This window comes from Macaca fascicularis, chromosome 7, assembly GCF_037993035.2.
Source record: "Macaca fascicularis isolate 582-1 chromosome 7, T2T-MFA8v1.1".
In the NCBI taxonomy this organism is placed as follows: domain Eukaryota; kingdom Metazoa; phylum Chordata; class Mammalia; order Primates; family Cercopithecidae; genus Macaca; species Macaca fascicularis.
The window spans coordinates 131512155-131539293 of NC_088381.1; the positions used below are offsets into that span (position 1 = coordinate 131512155).

The 27139-nt window shown below is 39.1% G+C and overlaps 1 protein-coding gene and 1 long non-coding RNA gene across 4 annotated transcripts in view; both read right to left on the reverse strand.

Annotated features, from left to right (window-relative positions):
* Positions 1 to 874: 874 nt before the first annotated feature.
* The window catches only part of SGPP1 (sphingosine-1-phosphate phosphatase 1), a 47931-nt gene continuing 21666 nt past the window's right edge, over positions 875 to 27139 (reverse strand). Inside the window, exons 2-3 of one of the 3 annotated variants that reach the window (XM_005561455.4) lie at positions 15464 to 15553; positions 875 to 3318 (exon numbers count right to left, since the gene is read on the reverse strand). In XM_005561455.4, coding sequence (XP_005561512.1) covers positions 2767 to 3318; positions 15464 to 15553 — 642 coding nt within the window. In that variant the 3' untranslated portion in view covers positions 875 to 2766. Of the gene's footprint in view, positions 3319 to 15463; positions 15554 to 21939; positions 22645 to 27139 lie in introns of those variants that run through there. The other 2 variants (XM_065548886.1, XM_073997513.1) reach the window with 2 other exon arrangements.
* Positions 19723 to 22074, reverse strand: LOC141407291 (uncharacterized). Its single transcript, XR_012415856.1, has 2 exons — positions 21090 to 22074; positions 19723 to 20764 (listed from the first exon to the last, which is right to left on the reverse strand). It is a non-coding gene; the product is annotated as an uncharacterized lncRNA (long non-coding RNA).

Genomic DNA, 27139 nt, shown 5'->3' on the forward strand with positions numbered 1-27139 from the left:
GTAGCATTGTTTTATATTAGGTCATATAATTAGTTTCTGGCAGACCTGGATTTTGTAGTTCATACATCATGGCATTTAAAATTATAAAGTAGGGCCGGGCGCGGTGGCTCAAGCCTGTAATCCCAGCACTTTGGGAGGCCGAGATGGGCGGATCACGAGGTCAGGAGATCGAGACCATGCTGGCTAACACGGTGAAACCCCGTCTCTACTAAAAAATACAAAAAATTAGCCGGGCGAGGTGGCGGGCGCCTGTGGTCCCAGCTACTCGGGAGGCTGAGGCGGGAGAATGGCGTGAACCCAGGAGGCGGAGCTTGCAGTGAGCTGAGATCGGGCCACTGCACTCCAGCCTGGGCGACAGAGCAAGACTCCGTCTCAAAAAAAAAAAAAAAAAATATATATATATATAAAGTAAAATGTCCATATGTTTTATTCTGCTTGAAAAAGTACCTGTTCCTAGTTTTATGATTAATCCTTGACATTCACGGAAAAGCAGTAAACTACCTACAATACTATTAGTCACATTTTACTGAAACATTTTTGTCCATAAGCTTTTTTACTTTTTATTTCCTTTTTAAATCCTTTTAAATTTTTAAAAATTTTTTGGTTTTGTGCATAAGCTTTTTAAAAGAAATATTATGAAACTTTTTACTAAAAGTACAATGTTAGAAGTAATCATAAATGGAGGCAAAGTCAGTTTGTACCTCAAAGAATTTCTTCAATGTCTTCTATTGCCAAAACAGCACTTTGATTTTGAACAAAACGCTTCAGAGGAAATATGTGCTAGAATGAAAATCTAAGACATATTTTTTAAATCTCTACCAGATAAAACAGTTTTTTTTTGCCTCCCGGAAGGCAAACAAAACAAAGCAAAACCTTCAATCTTCAATTTGGCTTTTATTTTAAAATACACTTAGCATAGAAGTGTCATAGGACAGAAAATAATAAAACACAAAGAAATGGAACATTTTCAAATACTTTTTAAGCTAGACATAAAAATCAACAGGATAGCATTGGCCCAAATTATGGAAAACAGTCCCCAAAATTCAACTCATTAAACATACATTTTGAAAGTAAAGCTCTTTTCACATTTTCCAAGGTGCCGACATTTTCCTACATGCCTTGGTTTCCTTTTAACTAATAAGTGTAAATTTAGTTGCTTTACTTAAAATTATCAGCTTCAGTTTCGATAAAAATTACCATGCCCCTAAATTCTCAATCAGAATTATAAAAATATGAGTTCAAATAGTTATGGTGCCCAAAATAGAAACATCTGAAGTGATAGTTCTGGATAATCATATAGATATTGCACTAAAATCAGTAATTTCATACCTGGTATTCATTTATATGGAAAGTTAATCCTCTTCTTTATGAAAAACTTTCTATAAATACACTTAATGCTAACATAAGTACAACCACACTTCAAAATATAAAGGCACAGACAGAAAAATGAATAGTTTAATACTATACACAAATGTTCCACTGTGAAAATAATAGAAAGTTGAAAAAATAATAGGATCTAAAATACTGATACTAATTTTAGGTTTTATAATTTACCTTAAGTAGCCAATAAATGGGTATTAAAAGTTAACAGTGCTAAATCCAATCCTTTCCAAATTATTTAGAAAAATGCTTTCTTTACATATGAAGTATGTGCATTGTCCCATCTATAAATTTCAACTACGTTTCCATTCACTGGAAATACCTACCTGCAATATAAACAATCAAGACAATGTACAAAAAATATATCCTGTTCCTATAACTTACAATGCACACAAAAATACCTACAAAAAGGGAAGTATTTATCCATTTAGCTTTATAATAAATTGGTGAGAAAGTTTAGCCCATTCCACATTTCTTTCCAAATAAAGGCTAAAGAGTTAAGGGCAATTTACTTTTATGCCTGTCGCCTTGACAACATGTTTTAAAATATTTGCTTGATTATATGTAATTTAAGATAAAGTTAATGTCTTATTTTTACATCACAGTATACATAGCATTTCTTAATTTAGCAACAGAAAGGCACAATTAGCAAGCAATAAAATTCAGTACCTGAATTATTAAACTGACGTCCAGAATAGTGGCAAATAAAGTACATTCAAAACAGTATACAGAACTTAAAAGAATCCAAAAACTTATTTTTTCAAAAATTTGGTCCATTAAAAATGCCTCCCATGTTCAACATCATGGGTAACATGAAAGGTAATGGCAGTGTAAAAACAGGCAATAAATCAACGTATAGTAGCATATGCATTCTGCTCTAGTTATTACGCAATTCAATTAGGAAACGGCTCCCACAGTAAATAAATGTTAAATATATCTGTTAATAACAACATACCTGTATTTAGTTCAAATACACAGGCACAACTGTTTGCATATTATTATCGATTTTATAATACACTCCCATAGTTTAAAAAAACACTTAGGTATATTATTTTATATATAATATACATCAGATATATAATTGCATATTATGTACCTTATATATATTATATATAAGTTGAATCCATAATACAAAACTCTCCAAACATTACATGAACATTCTAAATGGATACTTATCATTTTCTTAGTATTGAAATAGCTCAGCTCACCTAAATCAGTATCTGGATGTGCAATGATAAAATGCACTGACTCTTAAGAATTTACTTAAATAATTATTTAAGTTAAATTCCTGCAAAAGTCTAATTCTGACCTGGCTTTTACCTGGAATATATTTTTAGGTATCAGTAACTGATACCCTCCTTTCTTATCATAAACAATATTTCTCCATCAAGAGATACCAATAAAGAAAAATATGTAAGGAACAAAAAATGTGATGGAGAAACCAACCATTCCATAGGTAATATACCGATAAGGAAGTTCAACTTCCATGTGCTGTCTTGCTTTTCGAATATCATCACATGGTATATTGAAGATTTTGCAGGCTAAAGGAATGGTGATCTTTTTCATTACATCTCTGACTATTAGTACAAATACCATCCCTATGAGGATCCGCAATATGGCTTTTCCAAACAGAGTCATAGTAATGGGGGGCCCAGCTAAAGGTAATATATCTAGAGAAGGATCTAATACTAGACCCATGTTATAAGTAACATGAGATCCACATGCAATTCCAGCACCACTTCCTAGAATCTCAGCTGTGTCTCCTCGGGACGTGCTCCAGGTGTCAAGAGTGAAAGAAAAGATCCCCAAAGCTAAATGAAGCCCGATGATGATTAACGGAGCGTATTTGTGAGTTTGGTTGAAGTTGTCAATCAGGTCCACAAATGGATAGAAGACAGCTAAGATTAAAATGGTATATAGGAATCCAGCAATAATATCCTAGGAAAAGATAAAAGTATTGCTGTTTAGTATAATACTGAACATTTTTGGCATTTAAAAAATAATTTATATTTAACATTTCAAATGTTGAATATATATAAATTTTTTAAAGTTGTCAAATTCTCAAAGTAAACTTTATTAATGAACCATATAGGAGGCACCAAAAACTGCATTAATAGTAAAAAGATTTATATTTTCATAATTCTACCCTTTTATAAATTAACTACATATATAACACCCACAAATTTATATTCAAATTCTGAACAACAAACTATGCTAAAATTGTGTAGTTTTGATTTCTGGGGAAAAGTAAACTTATTATTCAAAGAAATGGTTTTCATTTTCATGTTTATATATGTAATTATCTCCATGACCACAGAGGATATACAGCCAAGGTAATTTTCTTTTCTCATTCATTCATTCATGGAACAAACATTTATGAGTACCAACCCCTATTTTAGGGGTTGAGGATACACTGCTTTAAAAAATGACAAGAATGTGGCTGGGCGCGGTAGCTCACGCCTGTAATCCCAACCCTTTGGAAGGCTGAGACGGGCGGATCACTTGAGGCCAGGAGTTCAAGACCAGCCTGGGTAACATAGTGAAACCCTGTCTCTACTAAAAATGCAAAAATTAGCCAGGTATGGTGGCTCCAGCCTGTGGTCCCAGCTACCTGGGGATGGAGGCATGAGAATCGCTTGAACCCAGAAGTGGAGGTTGCAGAGAGCCAAGATCATGCCATTGCACTCCAGCCTGAATAACAGAGCGAGACTGTCGATAACCACATAAGAAAGCAGATAAATACTACAATTTCAGATTGTTATGAATCTTATGAAGAAACTAAAACAGGACAATAGAATAGTATGATGAAGGACCCGATTAGAGTACTGATTAAGGAAGCCTGTCTGAGGGTGGTGACACTTGAGTACAGATCTAATTCTAAAGGGAGCCTATATTTAGAGGCAGAAGAAATGTGTTCCAGGTAGAGAGAATATCAAGTGCAAAGGCTTTTGTAGGCTAGGTAAGAGAGGAGATTTCATTTCAAAAGTGATAGAAGCTGGGTGCAAGGGCTCATGCCTATAATCCCAACACTTTGTCGAAACTGCTTGAGCCCAGGAGTTGGAGACCAGGCTGGGCAACATAGTGAGACTTCGTCTCTTAACAACAAAAAGTGAGGCCGGGTGCAGTGGCTCACACCTGTAATCCCAGCACTTTGGGAACCTGAGGCGGTGGACTACCTGAGGTCAAGAGTTCAAGACCAGCCTGGCCAACATGGTAAAACCCCGTCTCTACTAGAAATACAAAAGAAAATTAGCTGTGTGTGGTGGTGCACACCTATAATCCCAACTACTCGGGAGGCTGAGACAAGAGAATCGCTTGAACCCGGGAGGCGGAGGTTGTGGTGAGTCGAGATCGTGCCACTGCATTCCAGCCTGGACAAGAGCGAAACTCCATCTTGAAAATACATAAATAAATACATAACTACATACATATAAAAATTAGCTCAGCATGGTGGCACGCATTTGTAATCCCAGCTACTTGGGAGGCTGAGACAGGAGAATTGCCTGAACCCGGGAGGTAGAGGTTGCAGGGAGCCGAGATGGTGCCACTGCACTCCAGCCTGGGTGACAGAGCAAGACAATGTCTCAAAAAAACAAAACAAAACAAAACAAAAATTAAAAAAAAGAATTGACAATTGTAACTTGATGATGGATTGAATGTGAAAAAGAGCAAGAAAGAGGAATCAAAGATGGTTCCTAGTTTTAGGCAGGAGCAACTGTGTAGATTTGATAGATGGTTTACTTGAGGAAACAAAGCTATTAAATAACTTTCTGAATCATTCCTGACAACATACAAAAATGTTCCCTATTTCTACCTGATAACAAAACAAAACCCTATGATCTACTCTCTATTACTGAAAAACTTATCAATGCTTATATTCACTGTCTCTACTTCCTTGCCTCCGATTTTTCTCTAAACTCACCACTACACTGAAACCACTTTTCTCATGGATACTAGTGGTCTTCAAAAAAAATGGTCATTTTTTTTTCTTTTTTTTTCAGACACAGTCTCGCTCTGTTGCCCAGGCTGGAGTACAGTGGCGCGATCTCAGCTCACTGCAACCTCCGCCTCCCGGGTTCACGCCCTTCTCCTGCCTCAGCCTCCAATGTAGCTGGGACTACAGGTGCCCGCCTCCATGCCCGGCTGTTTTTATTGTATTTTTAGTAGAGACGGGGTTTCACCGTGTTAGCCAGGATGGTCTCGATCTCCTGACCTCGTGATCCGCCCACCTCGGCCTCCCAAAGTGCTGGGATTACAGGCCTGAGCCACTGTGCCCAGCCAGGTCATTAAGGTTATTTCTTTTTTTTTTTTTTTTTTTTCCCGCTCTGTCGCCCAGGCTGGAGTGCAGTGGCGTGATTTAGGCTCACTGCAAGCTCCGCCTCCTGGGTTCACGCCGTTCTCCTGCCTCAGCCTCCCCAGTAGCTGGGACTACAGGCGCCCGCCACCACACCTGGCTAATTTTTTGTATTTTTAGTAGAGACAGGGTTTCACCGTGTTAGCCAGGATGGTCTTGATCTCCTAATGTCGTGATCTGCCCGCCTCAGCCTCCCAAAGTGCTGGGATTACAGGTGTGAGCCACTGCGCCCGCCCACGGCCAGGTCATTTCTGGGTCATTTCTGTACAATATTCAATAAAGGTAAGCAACAGACTAGTTGCTTAATGTTTTTGTCTTAAAATGTTTTATTACATAGGATTTAATACATAGCAAAATACACATAGAATCTATATGAAACTATAAAATTCCTATCTATGAAATCACTTCCCAACAAAAGAACTATAATATTACAAGTATTGTCAAATCTACTGTGCTGTTTCTCAACCTATCACTCTGCATTCCTCCCTGGAGGCAATTTGCAAGCATGAATTTTGGCTTAATAAACACCTGGGATTTTTTGTTTATTTTGTTTTGTTTTGTGTTTGTAGATACCAGGTTTCACCAGGTTGCCAAGACAGGTCTTGAACTCCTGGGCTCAAGTGATCCACCTACCTTGGCCTCCCAAAGAGCTAGGATTACAGGTATGAGCCACTGGGCCCAGCCATAAATATCTATTTTTTAAAATAGTTTTACCACATATCTTCAAGCAAAATAGTATCTAGTTTGGTCTGGTACGGTGGCTCATGCCTGTAATCCCAGCACTTTGGGAGGCCAAGGTGGGAGGATCACCTGAGGTCAGGAGTTCGGACCAGCCTGGCCAACATAGTGAAACCCCATCTCTATTAAAAATACAAAATTAGCCGGGTGTGGCGGCACGTGCCTGTAATCCCAGCTGCTCTGGAAGCTGAGGCAGGAGAATCGCTTAGAACCCGCGAGGTGGAGTCTGCAGTGAGCTGAAATTACACCACCGCACTCCAGCCTGGGCGACAGAGCAAGATTCTGTCTCAAAAAAAAAAAAAAAAAAAAAAAAAAATTATCTAGTTTTGCTTCTTTCTGAGCTTTGCTAAAATGTATAGCAGTCTATTTTGATCTGCTTTTTACACTTAAGATTCATTCATTATATTATATGTAGCTATTGGTCATTCACTTTCACAATCATGTAATATTTTGCTGCATGATTATACAATTTATCGGTTTTCCCACTTATGGTCATTTAAGTTGTTTTCAGGTTTTAGATTAGTTAATTGATTACGGTTGAACTTGAATGCTTCTGTTTTTTGTTTTGTTTTGTTTTGTTTTTTGAGACAGGGTCTGTCGCCCAGGCTGGACTGCGGTGACACAGTCTTAGCTCACTGCAACCTCCACCTCAAGTTGTCCTCCCCACTTCAGCCTCCTGAGTAACTGGGACTACAAGCATGCATCACCATGCCCTGCTAGGCTAATTTTTGTATTTTTTGTAGACAAGGTTTTGCCATGTTGCCCAGGCTGGTTTCCAACTCCTGAGCTCAAGCAATCCACCTGCCTTGGCCTCCCACAGTGTTGGGATTACAGGTGTGAGCCACTGTGCCCAGCTGGGCTATTCCTTTTCTATGCAATAAAAACTGTGTCATGAAATGACAGGGTCCGCAGTTACAGTGCTTGAAGCCATTGTTCAAAAAGATATATAACTCCAAATCAGAATACTTTGGAATATAAGAATAGCTGGAGAGGGCTGGGTGCAGTGGCTCACGCCTGTAATCCCAGCACTTTGGGAGGCCGAGGCAGGCGGATCACCTGAGGTCAGGAGTTCAAGACTAGCCTGACCAACGTGGAGAAACTCTGTCTCTACTAAAAATACAAAAATTAGCTGGGCGTAGTGGTGCATGCCTGTAATCCCAGCTACTCAGGAGGCTGAGGCAGGAGAATCACTTGAACCTGGGAGGCGGAGGTTGCGGTGAGCCAAGATTGTGCCATTGCACTCCAGCCTGGGCAACAAGAGTGACACTCTGACTCACAAAAAAAAAAGAATAGTTGGAGAAGAAGATACAGATAATTATGAAAGAGAATACAGTTGAACATTCAACTATAAAATGTTGGGGAAATAGATTATGTTTTTTGTTCAACCTCAAATATTTTTTGGATGGACGAATGAACAAATCCTCCACATGAATTTGTTTAATCTAGCAGAATCTACCAAATTACTTGCAAATGAATATCTTTCCTCTTTTTAAATGATGTATTACATTACAGATATAAGAAAATTTTTATTTATTTATTTATTTATTTATTTATTTATTTGAGACTGAGTCTCACTCTGTCCCTCAGGCTGGAGTGCAGTGGCAGCATCTCAGCTCACTGCAACCTCTACCTCCCAGCTTCAAGCAATTCTCCTGTTTCAGCCTCCCAAGTAGCTGGGATTGTAGGTGTACGCCACCAACCACACTAAGCTAATTTTTGTATTTTTAGTAGAGAGGGGGTTTCACCACGTTGGCCAGGCTGGTCTCAAACTCCTGACCTCACGTAATCTGCCCACCTTGACCTCCCAAAGTGCTGGGGTTACAGGTGTGAGCCACTGTGTCCAGCCATGAAAAACATTTTTAAAAATTTATTTAGATATAAAACACGTTTTGGCTGATAGTCTCCTCTTCTACAATAGTAAGTAAAGTTACTTAAAATTAAAATTGTGTTCTCTTTATTTAAATAAATGATTCCTTTTATAACAGGTCAAGGAAAGATATTACACAATCAATTAACAAAATGTTTACGCTTAATCTTAGCCAAAAGGCTGAGAGGTGATCAATTAACAAAATGTTTAAGAAAGTATCGACTAAAGCAATAAATATCATGTGTGCATTCCAACTCTTAGAAGGACATATAAAGCATTTCATAACTGAATTTTGCCTATCATTAAGTTTCATTTAATGCTAGATCCCAAAATGCATTTATAGACTATTTCTTTTTGTCTTAGAATTATCTTTCCTACCTATATTTCAGGCAAACTATTATATATTCTTTGAGATTCTCCTCAGGCATCTACCTTCTCCATAAACTTTCTTTTCCTACCATGTAATAAGAAATTTTCTCTTCTTTGATTCCACTGCATCCTCCACATACCTGCCATGACAGTTTTCCATTCTTTGCTTGTCTGTTTCTCCAGGAGACCAAAAGTTCATAACCCTTGCTGTATATTAAAATCAAGTGGAGAACTTGAAAAAAATACTGATGCCTGGGACAATATTCAGAGATTACAATTGAACTGAAGTGGGGGTGGGGCATCAGTATTTCTAAAAAATCTCCCCGGTGATTCTAATATACACCCCTGGTTGAAAACAACTGCATTACGTTGTTTTATTACATATTGCATATTTAGATTGTGACTACTCAAAGGCAAAGACTTTGCCTTATTTATACCTACATTTTCAGTGCATGAAAAATAAGCAGGAAATAAATGTTTGGTTAGTTAAATTAAGACAGTTAAGGTAATTCTTTAAAAATAAAAAACAAAAAGAGGAAGAAAAAAAAAGAAGAAAGGAAGAAAGAAAAAGATAGTTAAGGTATTCTTTAGACTCATCACATTGACTACGTAATCCTGCCTGACAAGAGCTCTATAAGAGAAGCAGATGATATATAATTTATTGAACCAGGCCTAAGGCATTTTTGGAGAATAACAACCTTCTGTACTAAAAACACTGCTTCAATACTTTACAATTATTGTCACATTTAATCATAACAATCAACATGAAACAGCTTGCCTTTTAAGAGTGCCATTTTGCTCTTGTCCCCAGGACAGGTATTAAAAGCACCTTTTTCCCTTTCAAAAGTGTGCAAATATGATGGAAATTTATGGTTACCTTAATCAACCAGTTTTTAAATAATCAAAACTGGAGTAAGGTCACATACCTGCTTATTTAACCTCTTACACTGAAGGTATTTAACACAGTTGTTACAAAAATTAACATTTTGAGAATCAGAAATTAAATATTGGGAGTAAAAAGAAACTAAATGTTTTTTTTTTTTTTTTTTTTGATACAGGTCTTGCTGTGTCATTCAGCCTGTAGTGTAGTGGCATGATCATAGCTCACTATAGCCTCAACCCCCTGGGCTCAATTGATCCTCCCACCTCAGCTTCCCAAGTAGCTGGGACTACAGGTGCAAGTCACCACACTTGGCTAATATTTTGCAGTTTTTTGTATAGACAGGCTTTCCCCATGTTGCCCAGGCTGGTCTTGAACTCCTGGGCTCAAGTGATCCACCCCGCTCAGCTTCCCAAAGCTGGAATTTAGGCATTACCCACCACACCCAGCCTCGACATTTTTTTTTTGAACAGGATGTCTTCCGACAAAACTCACTGATACATACTAAAAATTACCAAAGAATTCTGATCAACTGGATTTTATTTCAGTTACTCAAAGATTCCACAAGTGACTCAAACTCTGACCACGCATTTGGATATGGAGATCTCAAATGATGTGACTGTCAAACCTCTATTCATCATATTTCTTTTTTTGAGAGAGGATCTCACTCTATGGCCATGGCCTAGATTGGAGGGGAGATCATGGCTCACCACAGCCTCGACTTCCTGGGCTCAAATGATTCTCCCACCTCCCAAGTAGCTGGGACCACAGGCGCACACCACCACACCTGGCTAACTTTTTGTATTATTATTATTTTTTTTTATAAAGACGGGGTTTTGCCATGTTGCCCAGGCTGATCCAGATATCCTGGGCTCAAGTGATCCACCTGCCTCGGCCTTCCAAAGTGTTGGGATTACAGGCGTGAGCCACTGCACCTGGCCAATTCTTCATATTCCAGAGCACAAATTGCCAAAATAATTTAATCTTATGAGGTTATATTCCCTTTCTTTGCTATCTTACCCTTACTTGTCTACCTTGTAATTAAAGGTACAAGTCTTGGGAAATACCCATAGGATTTTGGCTACAAAAATAAAAGCTGTTGCTTTACTTTTTATCTTAAATTTCATGAGTGATTTAAAATTTCATGTTATATGCTAAAGTGAAAATATTCTAAAATTTGTACTTTTCACATAGAATTTATATCAAGTCAGATGTTTTAGACAAATGACAATTGATGAGTTATTTGTATAAAGTCATACATATTTACTCTAAGGTTAAGTGAAAGGAAGGGTTAACAGTTCTACAGTTAGCTTTTTATTAATTATTTTTATTTTTAGATAGGATCTTGCTCTGTTGCCCAGGCTGGAGTACAGTGGCAAAATCACAGCTTATTGCAGCCTCAACCTTCCTGGCTCAAGCAATCCTCCCACCTTGACTTCACGAGTAGCTGGGACTACTCCTCCCGCTTTGGCCTTGCAAATTGTTGGGATTATAGGTGTGGGCTGCTGTGCCCAGCCAGGTATTTTTTTAAATTATGTATTTTTCATAATATAGATATAAGCATATGTTCAATCCTGTAAAACGTTTCTCTTATAGTACCTTAAAAAATGAAAAAATTGGCCAGGCACAGTGGCTCATGCCTATAATCCCAGCAAACTGAGAGGTCAGGGCAAGTGGATCGCTTGAGCTCAGGAGTTTGAAAGCCGCCTGGGCAATATGGCCAAACCCTGTCTCTTCCAAAAAGAAAAAATACAAAAATCAGCAGGGCATGGTGGTCCAGCTACTTGGGAGGCTGAGGTGGGAGGATTGCTTGAGCCCAGGAGGCAAAGCTTGCAGTGAGCAGAGATTATGCCACTGCACTCCAGCCTGGTTAACAGAAGAAGACCCTGTCTCAGAAAAAAAGAAAAAAAAAAGGAAAAAATTCATTAAATATCTTTAAATGGTTATGTTTGATCCCTTTAACATTAAGAATTCTTTAAAATAATAACTTCTTATGTATCAACTGACATAAAAAATCCAATATTTGCTGTCCTCTACTTTTTGTGTATAGCTCCACGAGTATTAAACTTAAGATTGTTCCACACCTCGTCTGACCAGGAAAAAAAACAAAACAAAACTTAGATTGCTACGAAACTATACAAATCTGCTTCCTTTTCTGTTCGAGTTTTAAATTGTTTATATTTCCCTAGATAGGGTATATTGAACTTCTATCCAATAGAATCAGAAAAAGAAACATTCAAATTTACGACATAATCATGTTGGCTATCAATCATATCAATATAATGGATAACATTAAAATACATAACTAAGTGGTTTTAAGTATTACAGCACAAAGTATGCAATAAAGAACAATTAATGTTAAAGGTAACAAAGAGCTCAAAGTAGCAAATTTTCTAAAAGGAAATTTAGCAAATAATTTTAGCTATTTATCATTATAAATAACTCTTATACCCTAAAAGTTGTTAATTACAGATCTAAAAGGAATACTCCAGGTTATCATCAATTTATGGTAGACAATATGGTATTTAAATGTATTAAATGCCATACATTTAATGAAGATTCATTACATATTAAATTTGAAATTTTTTTTCATTTCTAGTGATCAAACCTAGAAAGGCTAGTGATTTGCTGAGACTGAAATTCAGGTCTCCTATCTCATAATGGCTTTTTTGTTTTTATTTTAACTATAATGTATTTCAGGTGTCCTGGTTCCAGTTTAAACATGATAGTGATGACAATGGAGTTTCTGACAACAAAAAGTATTGTTATAATGCATTGTTTTTTATTATAAAAGCTATGATTAGGGATGACTTTTGAAGTATCTATCTTCTTTCTTTAAAATACACATTTAATACATGCTCACTACAGAAAAAGTAAAAATTATAGATAAACAATAACAAGCAGTTTTTAACCTAACAATAACCATTGTTAAAACTCTTAGTGTTAGGCTGGACATAGTGGCTCACATCTGTAATCTCAGCACCTTGAGAAGTTGAGGTGGAAAGATCACTTGAGACCAGGAGTTTAGTACCAGCCTGGGCAGCATAGCTAGACCCTATCTCTACAAAAAATTTAAAAATTAGCTGGGCATGGTGGTGCATATTTGTAGTCCTAGACACCCAGGAGGCTAAGGTGGGAGGATCGCTTGAGCCCAGGAGTTTGAGATTGCAGTGAGCTATGTTCGCACCATCACACTCCAGCCTGGGTGACAGAGCTGTCTGTTTTAGAGACAGACCTTGTCTCTAAAAAAGCAAGCAAACAAAAAAGAACAGATGTTGTCCATCCTGGATATTTGACTAACCCAACTAAACATTTCATTTTTAAAAAAGAACAGTATCAGCCAGGCATGGTGGCTCACACCTGTAATCCCAGCACTTTGGGAGGCTGAGGCAGGCGGATCACTTGAGGTCAGGAGTTCGAGACCAGCCTGGCCAACATGGTGAAACCCCGTTTCTACTAAAAATACAAAAATTAGCAGGGCACGGTGGCGTGCACCTGTAATCTCAGCTACTTGGAAGAATCTCTTGAACTCAAGAGATGGAAGGTGCAGTGAGCTGAGATCACACCTCTGCACTTCAGCCTGGGTGACAGAGCAAGATGCCATTTCAAAAACAAACAAACAAAACCAGTATCTTTGAGATTATATACTCAATGTAATCACATAGATTCTTGTTCTTCCTTATATGATGACAAAGAGTCAAGGGATATTATCTAATATCTTTTTCTCCAAGAAATATCAGGAAATCACTTTTTATCACTAAAGATGCATAACCATTTGGTAGTTTTTTTTAGAAGTAGTGATGCTAGCTTTAGGGGTGGAACAGAATAACTCTAACAAGACACAGAAGATAGAAAACATTTTCTTGCAACAAGTATTTGATTTTACATAAAAACATGATACTTAATCTGATTATAAAATTAGGTGAGATCAGTAAGAAAGAATTGTATGTAAATTCACAATTCATATTAAATACAAATAATTACAAAAAGTCCAACACAAATAATTTGTTTATTAAAATAGTGTTTAGAGCTGGGTGCAGTGGCTCACATCTATAATCCCAGCACTTTGGGAGGCTGAGGCGGGCGGATCACTTGAGGTCAGGAGTTCGAGACCAGCCTGGCCAACATGGTGAAACCCCATCTCTACTAAAAATACAAAAATTAGCCAGGTGTGGTGGTATATGCCTGTAATCCCAGCTACTCAGGAGGTTGAGGCACAAGAATCGCTTGAACCTGGGAGACAGCTGCAGTGAGCCGAGATTGCGTCACTGCCCTCCAGCCTGGGCGACAGAGCAAGACTCTGCTTCTAAAAGAAAAAAAAGTGTTTGGTAGGGACTCCAAAAGGAGGGAGAGCGGGAGGAAAGGGCTGAAAAACTTCCTGTTGGGTACTACGTTCACCATCTGGGTCATAGGATCAATAGAAGCCCAAATCTTGGCACCACACAATATACCTTTGCAAACAAATCTGCTTATGTACCCCTTGAATCTAAAATTAAAATTTTAAAAACCTAGAAGCAATGACCAACCGAAAAATTACAGCACACCCTGCCTCCCAACAAAATAAAAGTGTTTGAGACTTCTAGAAATTTATCTGTGAAGGAGCAGGTGCTGGAAACAAGAAATTTGAGAAACAGAAACCAACATTTCTATAGCTATGAAATAAGCAAATGAAATAATATGAGAAAAAAATTCTAAAAATCTTAAGTTGTTACAGACAAGAAAAAAACTGATATGACCCATTAAAAACTAGAATTCCATGAATTCCTCCACCTCTTTTTCTGATCCTTTATCTCCATGATAATACATAATTCATTCATAGATGCCTCATGAGACACCATGTTGGATGCTAAAGGTAGAGTTAAAACACACAGTTGCTGTTCTCAAGGAACTTGGAGTCTAGTATACTTGACAGATAAGGAAAAAAGCAATTGCAATTTAGGATAAGTGGGGAAGGGTCACCTCACAAGTCTTGAGAAAGAGAAGATGGGGAAGGTAATAAGGCTTTGAGGGGTTAAGAACATCTATAGTGAGTCTTGAAGAATGAATGGGATAGTTAAGGTAAAGAAAGTGAAAAGGACATTCCAAGTAAATGTTATAGCATTTGTAAAATTATGGAGGTAAGAAACCCTTTGCATTGGAGGAAACCTAATAATTCAGTATGGAATGATATTTGTGTTTTGGAAAGTCTATTAAACAGACTGAATACTGGTGGAGCAGTGTCAAACTGGAAGCTGGCTACTAATTAAGATGCTATCACAGTAATCTGGTCAGATATGTTGCAGGCCAGAGCTAAGGGGGTGTCAGTAGGGATAGAGAGGAAGAAAAGTGAATGGGTGTGGCTGCAAATAGTACAGGGTCCCTGTGCTGCTGCTTTGGGAACCGAATTGCATTCTCAAAACACAATGTCCACTGTGAGTCCTAACATACTGATGGGAAAGAAAAGCAGAGTTTAATATGTAAATACAAATGGCACCTGGAAAGTTTAAGTTCACATAGTTTCTAGTCACTGCTTCTTCAACAATACTTAGGAGCTCTCCTTGGTTTCTGTAGTCACATTGCTGGTTTTGACTCAGTGATAGGAGAGACACAGAAAAGACTGCGAAGGAAAATAAAAGTGAGACTGGAAGGAGGAAGAAATTTTATTTTGATTATTATACTTGGCTATTGTGATTGCTGGAAACTGTTTCTATGAAATATGTGACTACTACATTAATATTCATAAACCATCATGTTGATATTTTCACAAAACAAAGTCAGAAGACTTACAATATTTTCTCATTTAGGCTCCAGGTAAGTTTGCAAATGATTAAAAATTATAAAATTGACTGTCAATGTCATAAAAAATAAAGTATTAAGAAGACAACATTTTCCTTACCAGAATGGAGTGCATTCCCATGTAAATTCTACTTAGGCAAACTAGAGAACACCAGCAGGGAATAAGAATCAGTCCATATATAAGAGGATACTAAAGGGGAATAAAAGGAAAATCAGTTAAACAAATTTAAGTTAGATATAAACAAATAAAAGACAAATCAAATCACTATTCTGTAAACTCCACTAAAAGAAGAAATTTGTGTTTTTACTCCCCATTATATTCCCAGCACCTAACCCTGAGTATGGCACATAGCAGACATTCAAGAAATACTTTTGCACAGATGAATGAAATCTCATGTGTCTACATTCTTTATTGTGGGAACTGGCTCATTTCTGCTTCTACAATGAAGATTCAATCACTGGCATGGTATAGAAGGAGGAGGACAGGTAAGAGACATACTTTCAATATGGCCGCCAAAATGAAAGGGCCTCTGGAATAGTACCTGAATCTGGTCCATGTAAATGTCTTCAGTTGTCTGGGGAGGAGGATTGGCATTATCTCCCTCTCATTTCATCAGTGACTGCTATCTGCAATTTATATTGCTATTCCCCTACCTTGTATTCAGTATTCAACATTTTGTACTTAGCTTTTCACTTTCGCCCATCGACTAAAATTTCAAATAGTCCCCTTACTGAGAAAAATTTTTGTGGAATACTAGGAACAGAAATCATAAAAGGGAAAAAGCATAAACAGAAAGTGTAGACAATTCTTGGTATCAATGGCACTAGTGGAAGAGTTGGCTGTGAAATGTCCTGAGATTGGAGGGAAAGAGGAAAGGATGGATGGGCATGGTGGTAAGTTTGTAAAGGGAAGAAGGGAGGGCACATTTGGGGCCGTTTATGCCTGATGACTTCAAATTTCTCAGTGAAACTGAAGCCAAGGTGGTTAGGGAAGTTGGGTTGAAATAAAAGAGCAAAGGAGTTAAGTAAGCTTGTAACAAGAGTAGAAAATATTTAGTACACAATTTTTGTTGTTTGGTGGTTTGTTTTGTTTGTTTTGTTTTTTAGAGAGACAGGGTCTATGTTGCCCAGGTTGGAGTACTAAGGCTATTCCCAGGTGTGATAATAGCGTACTACCACCTTCAACTCCTGGACCTAAGTGATCCTCCTGCCTTGGCCTCCTGAGTAGCTGGAACTACAGGCAGAGTTGTTTTGTTGTTGTTGTTGTTGTTGTTGTTGTTGTTTACATATCTACTACATTTAACGTGGTCCCTCACTTTCTCCTTGAAACTCTAAATATCCTTGATAGTCATAGCTTCATACTCTCCTGGTTCCCCTTTCACCATTTTTTTGTTGCATTTCCCACACAAGAGCGTATCTTCCTCTTTTTGTTCTTTAAACATTAGTATAAAGAAAGATTCTGTCCTTAGTAGTTACTGACAGTCTTACCTTTTTCTTTCTTTCTTTTTTTTTTTTTTTTGAGACAGGGTCTTACTCTGTCACCAAGGTTGATGTTAAGCAGCACAATCATGGCTCACTGCAGCCTCAACCTCCCAGGCTTAAGCGATCTTCCTGCCTCAGGCTCCCAAGCAGCTAGGACTACAGATGGGATCTCAAACTCCTGAGTTCAAGCGATCCACACACCTTGGCCTCGCAAAGTGCTGAGATTACAGGCGCAGAGAGCCAGTGCACCTGGCCCCCCTTCTTATTTTTTAACTATTACTAGGCATGCTGAAGACCTACCCATTTCCCTGGGTTTAAGAAGCATATATCCAACTCTGCACATTATCTCCACCTTGAGGTCCCTATGGCGGTAAACCCATTTACACCTCAAACCAAACTCATGTCCTATCACCCACACTTGTTCCTCCTCTGATATTCCCTATTTCATTTGGAAACACCAAAAACCATGTAATCCAAATGAGAAACATGAATTATCCCGAATTCTTTCCTTAGCCATTGCATTCAACCAATAATCAAGTTTTGCTAATTTTACATTCTAAATATTCCTTGGGAGAATAATTATATTCTTTTCTGGGAGCGTAAGTTTTTACTCTTGCTAGAGGAGGCACTAAATAATAAACACAAAAGTATGCAAATGATATGATATGTAAATATGTATAAGTGACTTACGCCACTTTCAATCTTCCTTTGAACTCTCTCTTTCCTATAGATGTGACCCTGGGAAACCACATGTTGAGATGCATCACAAGATGGGCAAGCTTCCATCAGCCTAGGTCCTTGTGGGTCAAAGTGGACAAAGCTGTTTGCCAACTCATAATGGATTTGTAACACAAGAACCTTTTTTTTTTTTTTTCGAGACAGGGTCTCGCTCTGTTGCCCAGGCTGGAGTGCAGTGGTGTGATTTTGGCTCACTGCAACCTCCACCTCTCAGACTCAAGCGACCCTCCTACCTCAGCCTACAGAGTAGCTGGGACTAGAGGTGTGCCACCACATCCAGCTAATTTTTTTTTTTTTAATATTTTGCAGAGACAGGGTCTCACCATGTTGCCCATGACTGGTCTTAAATTCCCAGGCTCAAGCGATTCACCCGCCTTGGCCTCCCACAATGCTGAGATGAGAGGCATGAGCCACCACTCCTGGCCAAGATACAAGATTTTGTTGTGTTAAGTCATTGCAATTTGGGGATTAAGTCACTGCCACAGTATAAACAAGCCTATCTTAATTAAAACAGAAATAAAAATAGGGTCGAGTTTCAGAGTGTAAATGGGACAGGTTACAGTATTAAATAGAAGATAGTCAGCATAGGCTTTATTGAGAAGTTGAGACTGAGGCAAGACGGAATGGAGGTGACGTGAGTATACTTGCCAAGCAGATTATCTGTGGGAATAGCATATACTAGGCAGGGGCATCAGTGAACAAAGTATCTGATCACCAAGTATGACTGGCAAGGAGGCTAGCTAGCTGTGGCCATAGTAGAGAGAGCAAGTAGAAGAGGTTAGGGAGGTAATGCATGGCCAGATCAAGTAGAGCCTGGGAGGCCACCATAAGAAATCTGGCTTCTACTGTTAATCAAATGGGGAGCCACTGCAGGGTTTTGAGTAAAGCTGCTATGTAGAGATTAAATTTTAAGAGAGCAAGCTGAAAACAGGGAGACCAGTTAGGAGGCTGTTGGTATAATCTGGGTGAGAGGTAACAGTGGTGTCTGTCTCTACAGCAGGGACTTGAACCTTTAAAGTCTTTAAAAATCTTTAAAGTCTAATTTTTAAAAAGCTGTTGACAGCAAAAAAAAAAAAAAAAAAGAAAAAAATCAACTTAAAAAAAAATCTTTCTACGCTTCCTTCTCTTTTTTAACTTGGACCCTATAAGGAAGTAAAAATGTACAAAATTACTGATAAGAGTTCTTCATACACAACAGACTGAAGAAAAAATCACCTATAGAGTCTCAGAAGCTAGAGCTGAAGGTAGGGAGGGGAAAGGTAGAGCTTTTCAACAGGAGCAATGAAACCAAGTATGACTTAACCCACATTTATTCAATTTTACTATGTCCAAGGAGTTTAAAAAGGAGAGTTGGAATGTTCTCAAGCCAGATGCAGAGGCTAAAGAAGCTGAGGCTTTCTTTTCCTCTGCTCCATGGCACCTTCAGATTTCACTGGGATGAGGTGATTAAAGAAAACAAAATAAGTCATTTTTATTGATTGACTTTTTTTGGTCATTAGTCTCTACCTTTATGATAGGTTCTCTAGATTTTTTTATGGAAAAAAAATTTGGGGGCCAAGCACAGTGGCTCATGCCTATAATCTCAGCAGCACTTTGGGAGGTCGAGGCAGGCGGATCACTTGAGATCAGGAGTTCGAGACCAGCCTGGCCAACAGGGTGAAACCTCGTCTCTACTAAAAATACAAAAATTATCCAGGTGTAGTGGCACGCACCTGTAGTCCAAGCTACTTGGGAGGCTGAGGCATGAGAATCGCTTGAACCTGGGAGGTGGAGGTTACAGTGAGCTGAGATCACGCCACTGCACTCCAGTCTGGGTGATGACATGAGACTATGTCTTTAAAAAAAAAAAAATAAATAAATTTAAAAAAAAAAAACATTTTGGGGAACACTTGATCTAGTTTTGACATGATGACTTTCATATTTACTCCCCATTGAATAACAGAATTCTGAACCTTTAAGTGTCAAAGTAAAGAATTTCATCAGTAAGCAGACAAAAAAGATTACAGATCTTAATGACTAAAGAAATAATAAATTAGATAAAGTGATTTTTTTTTTTTACTATGCCTAATTTATAAATTAAACTTTACCACAGATACATATGTACAGGAAAAAAAAGTATATATAGGGTTGAGTACTATCCACAGTTTCAGGCACCTACTGGGGGTCGTGGAACATATCTTCTGCTGATGAGGGGGGCTACTACATCCCTATTCACAGATGAAGTGATCCTAAAGACAGAAAATCCAAATAATCCATAAAGAAAACATATTAGAATTAATAAATGAATTCAGCAAAGTTGCAGGGTATAAGATCAACACTCACAAATCAGCTGTGTTTCTATACACCAGCAATTAAAAAATCCTAAAATGAAAGTAAGAAAAATAATTCCACTTTCAGTAGCATCCTAAAGAATACAATACTTATACCTAGGAATAAATTTAACTAAGGAAGTGAAAGGTTTGTCCACTGAAAACTATAAAAATTACTGAAAGAAATTAAAGACCTAATTAAGGCCAGGTGCAGTGGCTCACACCTATAATCCCAGCACTTTGGGAGGCCGAGGCGGGCAGATCACAAGGTCAAGAGATCGAAACCTGGCCGGGCGCAGTGGCTCAAGCCTGTAATCCCAGCACTTTGGGAGGCCAAGACGGGCGGATCACGAGGTCAGGAGATCGAGACCATCCTGGCTAACACGGTGAAACCCTGTCTCTACTAAAAAATACAAAAAACTAGCCGGGCGAGGTGGCGGGCGCCTGTAGTCCCAGCTACTCGGGAGGCTGAGGCAGGAGAATGGCGTGAACCCGGGAGGCGGAGGTTGCAGTGAGCTGACATCCGGCCACTGCACTCCAGCCTGGGCGACAGAGCGAGACTCCGTCTCCAAAAAAAAAAAAAAAAAGAGATCAAAACCATCCTGGCCAACCTGGTGAAACCCCGTCTCTACTAAAAACACAAAAATTAGCTGGGCATGGTGGCGTGCGCCTATAATCCCAGCTACTCAGGAAGCCGAGGCAGGAGAACTGCTTGAACCCGGGAGGCTGAGATTGCAGTGAGCTGAGATTGCACCCCTGCACTCCAGCCTGGCAACAGAGCGAGAGAGAGACTGTCTCAAAATAAAAGAAAAGGACCTAATTAATGAAAAGACATCTCATGTTTATGGATTAGAAGACATAATACATTAAAACTTAATCTGTTGGCCGGGCGCGGTGGCTCAAGCCTGTAATCCCAGCACTTTGGGAGGCCGAGGCAGGCAGATCACGAGGTCAGGAGATCGAGACCATCCTGGCTAACACGGTGAAAACCCGTCTCTACTAAAAATACAAAAAGAAATTAGCCGGGCGTGGTGGCGGGCGCCTGTAGTCCCAGCTACTCGGGAGGCTGAGGCAGGAGAACGGTGTGAACCCGGGAGGCGGAGCTTGCAGTGAGCCGAGATCGCGCCACTGCACTCCAGTCTGGGCGACAGAGCGAGACTCCATCTCAAAAAAAAAAAAAAAAAAAAAAAAAAAAACCTTAATATGTTAAGATAGCACTATTATCTAAAGTGATCTATAGTCAATGTAATCCCTATTGAAGTTTTTTTTTTTTTTTTTTTTTTGGTTGGGGGTGGGGAGTGGAGTCTTGCTTTATCACCCAGGCTGAAGTATAATCTAGGAGTGGTTCACCATAGCCTCCAACTCCTGGACTCATGCGATCCTCCTGCTGCAGCCTCCCATGTAGCTGGGACTACAGGTGTGCACCACCATACCCTGCTAATTTTTTAATGTTTTATAGAGATGGGGGTCTCATTATGTTGCCTGGGCTCAACTCCTGGGCTCAAACTCCTGGGCTCAAGTGATCCTCCCATTTTAGCCTCCCAAAGCACTGGAATTACAGGCCTAAGCCACCATGCCCAGCCCTTCTGTCAAAGTTCTAATTGCATTTTTGCAGATACTGAAAAGCTGATCCTCAAATTTATATGGAATTGCAAAACATCCTGAAGAGCCAAAACAATACTAAAAAAGAACAACAACGTGGAAGGACTCATATTTTCTGATTTCAGAATTTACTACAGTATTCAAAACAGTGTGGTACTGACATAAGTTCAGACATACAGACCAGTGAAATAGAATTGTGGGCCCCAAGCTAAACCCATATACCTATGGTTAACTGATTTTTCAGTAAGAATGTCAAGACCATTAAATAGGTAAAGAAGACCGGGAGCGGTGGCTCAAGCCTGTAATCCCAGCACTTTGGGAGGCCGAGATGGGCGGATCACGAGGTCAGGAGATCGAGACCATCCTGGCTAACACGGTGAAACCCCATCTCTACTAAAAACTACAAAAAACTAGCCAGATGAGGCGCCTGTAGTCCCAGCTACTCGGGAGGCTGAGGCAGGAGAATGGCGGGAACCCGGGAGGCAGAGCTTGCAGTGAGCTGAGATCTGGCCACTGCACTCCAGCCTGGGCGACAGACCGAGACTCCGTCTCAAAAAAAAAAAAAAAAAAGAGAAAAAAAATAGGTAAAGAATAGTCTCTTTAACAAATAGTGCTAGGACTTCTGAATATCTATATGCAAAATGATGAAGCTGGACTCCTATCTCATACCATATATGCACTGAAAATGGGTCAACAACTTAAATATCAGAGCTAAAAACTTTTAGATGAAAACACAGGGGCCGGGTGTGGTGACTCACACCTGTAATTCCAGCACTTCGGGAGGCCAAGGCAGAAGGATTGCTTGAGCCCAGGTGTTCAAGACCAGCCTGGACAACCTTACTCTGCCTCAACCAGGCTGAGTAAGACCCTGACTCAATAAAGAAAGAAAATCTAAAAAAACATTTTTGAAAAGAAAACACAGGGATAAATCTTTATGACTCCGGATTAGGCAACAGATTCTTAACTATGACACCAAAAACATGTGTAACAAAATAAAAACATAGGTAAACTGGAATTTCATCAAAACTTACAACTCGGCTGGGTGTGGTGGCTCAGGCCTGTAATCTCAGCACTTTGGAAGCCTAGGCGGGAAGATCACTTGAGGTCAGGAGTTCAAGACCAGCCTGGCCAACATGGTGAAACTCTGTCTCTACGAAAAATACAAAAAATTAGCCAGGCGTGGTGATGTATGCCTATAGTCCCAGCTACTCGGGAGGCTGAGGTGGAAGACTCGTCTGAACCCGGGAGGTGGGGGTTGCAGTGAGCTGAGATCATGCTATTGAATTCTAGTCTGGGTGACAAAGTGAAACCCTGTCTCAAAAAATGGGAAATGAAAATGAAAAATGAAAATCAAAATCACAGTGAGGTACAACTTCATACTCCACTAGGATAGCTATAATAATTAACAGAAAGAAAAAAGACAGGAAAGTAACAAGTATTGGTGAGGATGTGGGGAAACTGCAAGCTTTGTACATTGCTGTTGGGATGTAAAATGATGCAGCTGCTATGAAAAGCAGTTTAGCAGTTCCTCAAAAAGTTAAACACGGAATTACCATATGACTTACACATTTCCACTTTTAACTATATCCCCCAAAGAAATGAAAACCAGTACTCAAACAGATACATTTATACCATTTATACATATGTTCATACCAGTACTATTCACAATAACCAAAAGGCAGGCATAGCCCAAGTGTTCATCAACAGATGAATGGGTAAAAAATTTGTGGTATATACAAACAATGTAGTAGTAGTCAACACAAAAGGGATGAAGTATTGATGCATGCTACAACATGGATGAACTTCAAAAACATTAAGTGAATAAAGCCAGACACCAAAGGTCACATACTATACAATTTCATTTATATGAAATATCCAAAATAGGTAAACCTATAGAGCCACAACATGGATGGCTGCCAGGAGTCAGGGGGGAGAGAGAAAGGGGGAGCAAATGCTTAATGGGTAGAGGGTTCCCTTTTGGGGTGATGAAAGTGTTTTGGAACTAGATAGAAACAACGGTTGTATGACATTGTGAATGTACTAGAGCTGAATTATTCACTTCAAAATTATTAGTTTTATGGAAGCTTTACCTCAAGTTAAAAAAACAAAAACAAAAACAAAAATAAACATATCCAGAATGTGACCACTTCTAACGCTACCATTATTACCTGCTCTAAGCCACCAGCAATTCTCTCCTGCCTGTATTACTATGTGTCTGGCACATAGTAGGCAGTCAATTAATACTTGTTGAATGAAGTAAACATAAGCCTTCAGCCACCAGTCTTACCATATTACATTCATGAAAACATGGTGTCAAAGGCCAAAGTATCATTCAGTTCCTGGCCTGAAACATGGGCTGTGTTAACCCCTAGTTCTAAGAGCATCTGTGAAACCCACCATAATAAACTGCAATCTGAAAATCCTTTTGAGTAAACTTAAGAAACAGAATCCCAGCACTTTGGGAGGCTGCGATGGGTGGATCACCTGAGGTCAGGAGTTTGAGACCAGCCTGGCCAACGTGGCAAAACCCTATCTCTATTAAAAATACAAAAATTAGCTGGGCCTGGTGGCATGCGCCTGTAGTTCCAGCTACTTGGGAGGCTGAGGTGGGAGAATGAATCACTTGAACCCGGGAGGTAGAGGTTGTAATGAATGAGATCATGCCACTGCACTCCAGCCTGGGCGACAGAGTGAGACTCCTTCTCAAAAACAAAACAAAACAAAACAAAAACAAAAAAAAAACTGATCCATATGTAATCATTTAATGTACACATTAAATGAGAAAAATATAATTTAAAACATTCTCAATCTATGGTTTTGACCTATTCACATCTGATGTCAGTGTTACTACTGTTTCTTTTTTGAACTCTTAAGTTACAAATAATCAACTTAGCAACTGAACTCACCACATACACATTATAATTAAAAACATATTTTATATCACACCTGTAATCCCAGCACTTTGGGAGGCTGAGGCGGGTGGATCATGAAGTCAGGAGATTGAGACCAACGGCTAACACAGTGAAACTCCATCTCTACTAAAAATTAAAAAAAAAAAATTAGCCGGGCGAGGTGGTGGGCGCCTGTAGTCCCAGCTACTCGGGAGGCTGAGGCAGGAGAATGGCGTGAACCTGGCAGGCGGAGCTTGCAGTGAGCTGAGATCGCGCCACTGCACGCCAGCCTGGGCGACAGAGCGAGACTGTCTCAAAATAAAATAAAAAATATATTTTATATCAAAAACCATAATAAGGGAAGTGCTATTTACTACCATACTAGTTGATATAATCTTACATTAAAAAAACAGGACCCGTGTTCCAGTTCCTATTAAGGAAAGGATCTGTGATGAAAGAGTATGGCTACACGTTATAGCTTGTAACATGTCAGAGCTACAGGCAGGCCCCAGCATTCCAGATGATGGGGAAGAAATTCCTGATTCCCTCTCCAGAAACCAATAAATATAGACTTCCAGGCAGTTTCCAAGTCATTAGTACTTCTTCATTATCTACTGATTTTTTTTTTTTTTTTTTTTTTTGAGATGGAGTTTCTCTCTTGTTGTCCAGGCTGAAGCGCAATGGCACGATCTCGGCTCATCGCAATCTCCACCTCCTGGGTTCAAGCGATTCTCCTGCTGGCCACGCTGGTCTTGAACTGCTGACCTCAGGTGATCTGTCTACCTTGGCCTCCCAAAGTGCTGGGATTACAGGCAAGAGCCACTGCACCAGGCCCTTACTGAAGTATTTTTTTATGTCTTGGATAATCCAGCCTCATCATCTTCGAGGCTCAAGAAAACTTCTCCAATGTCTTGTGTGGATTCTGTGCAGATTTTTTTTTTTTAATCCTTATTCAAACCTCCAGGGTTGAGAACAAATCTAGTCTGTGGTGACAACAGTTGTATAGCTGCCTTGGCACTCAGGAAAAAGTGAGTGTGGTAAGCTCATTAAGTACGATAATTTTCAAAATGCGAAACGCATTATAATGGCAAACTCAAATTCTGTCTTTTCCACATTAGTAAATTTAGCAATTCTATAAGAGCTTAGTTTCTATTTTATAAAAAGTCAGAACTAGGGGGACTATCTCTTCCCCCATTCCTCAGTCATAGCAATCTAACTGACCTTTCTCTAACTGACCTTTCTGATACAAATATATATCAGAAACTCTCTCCACTTCTTTTCTATTCCTACCTAACCCAATCTTTCTTTTTTTCTTGGTACTCACTGGCTATAGCAGCAATCCTTTTTTTTTTCTTTGAGACGGAGTTTCACTCTTGTCCCCCAGGCTGGAGTGCAACGGTCTCAGCTTACTGCAATCTCCGCCTCTCGGGTTCAAATGATTCTCCAGCCTTAGCCTCCCGAGTAGCTGGGATTACAGGTGCCCGCCACCACACAGGCTTTTTTTTTTTTTTTTTTTTTTGTATTTTTAGTAGAGATGGGGTTTTGCCATATTGGCCAGGCTTGTCTCGAACTCCTGACCTCAGATGATCTGCTCGCCTTGGCCTCTCAAAGTGCTGGGATTATAGGCGTGAGCCACCGCGCCCAGCCAGCAAACCTTTATTTCTGACCGTTAATTTGGCTAGACTTTTTTTTTAAGCCAAAATTCAATTCTAGGCAGACACTAGGAGAAATGAATATGGATTTATTATTTACTGAGAAGTTAATATTTTTATTTGATATACAATTTACTACATACCAGGTGCTATTCTAAAATCTTTATAAATATTAATCCATGTAATCATCAGAACAACTGTATGGGGTAGCTATTCTAATTCATCTCATTTTATAGATGAAACCGAGGCACAGAGGGGTCAAGTTTTTGCCCAAAGTCAACCAGCTATCAGGTTATGGATCTGTGATTCAAGTACAGGAAGTCTGATTCCTGAGTCTTGAGCTCTTAACTACTATACTATGCTGCCCTTCATATATAAAGTTGTTCAAAGTGTGTTATTTCATTTCTTTTATCCTTAGGATCAAGCAGAGTATCACCCAAATATTTTTTAAGTTTTTCTTAGAATGAAGGTTAAATAAAAATTTCATTTAATTAGAGGTAGAAGAGATCTTAAAGATATTAATTCCAGCTGGGCATGGTGGGTCCACACCTGTAATCCCAGCACTTTGGGAGGCCAAGGTGGGTGGATCACCTGAGGTCAGGAGTTCGTGACCAGCTTGGCCAACGTAGTAAAACTCTGTCTCTACTAAAAACACAAAAAATTAGCTGGGTGTGGTGGTGGAGGCCTGTAATCCCAGCTACTCAGGAGGCACTTGAACCCGGGAGGCAGAGGTTGCAGTGAGCTGAAACTATGCCATTGCACTCCAGCCTGGGCAACAAGAGTGAGACTCCATCTCAAAAAAAAAAAAAAAAAAGCTATTAATTCTATCCTTCTCTCTTTACAGTTAAAGAACAGACCTATGGATGCTAAGTAACATTTAGTATTATATTCTAGTGACCTATTCTAATTCTAATTCTTTTTCCAATTTATCATGCTTCTTACTTTATACTTTTATCATTACACAAATGGATAACAATTTTAAGTTTGGCAGGGGTTTCCTGGCTTCTGTTTTCATTTTCATAGAGAATGTTGAGCTGTATCTGTGGCACTTACATATTTCCTCTAATAAGAATGTTTTTGCTGAAATTAAATCTGTAGATAT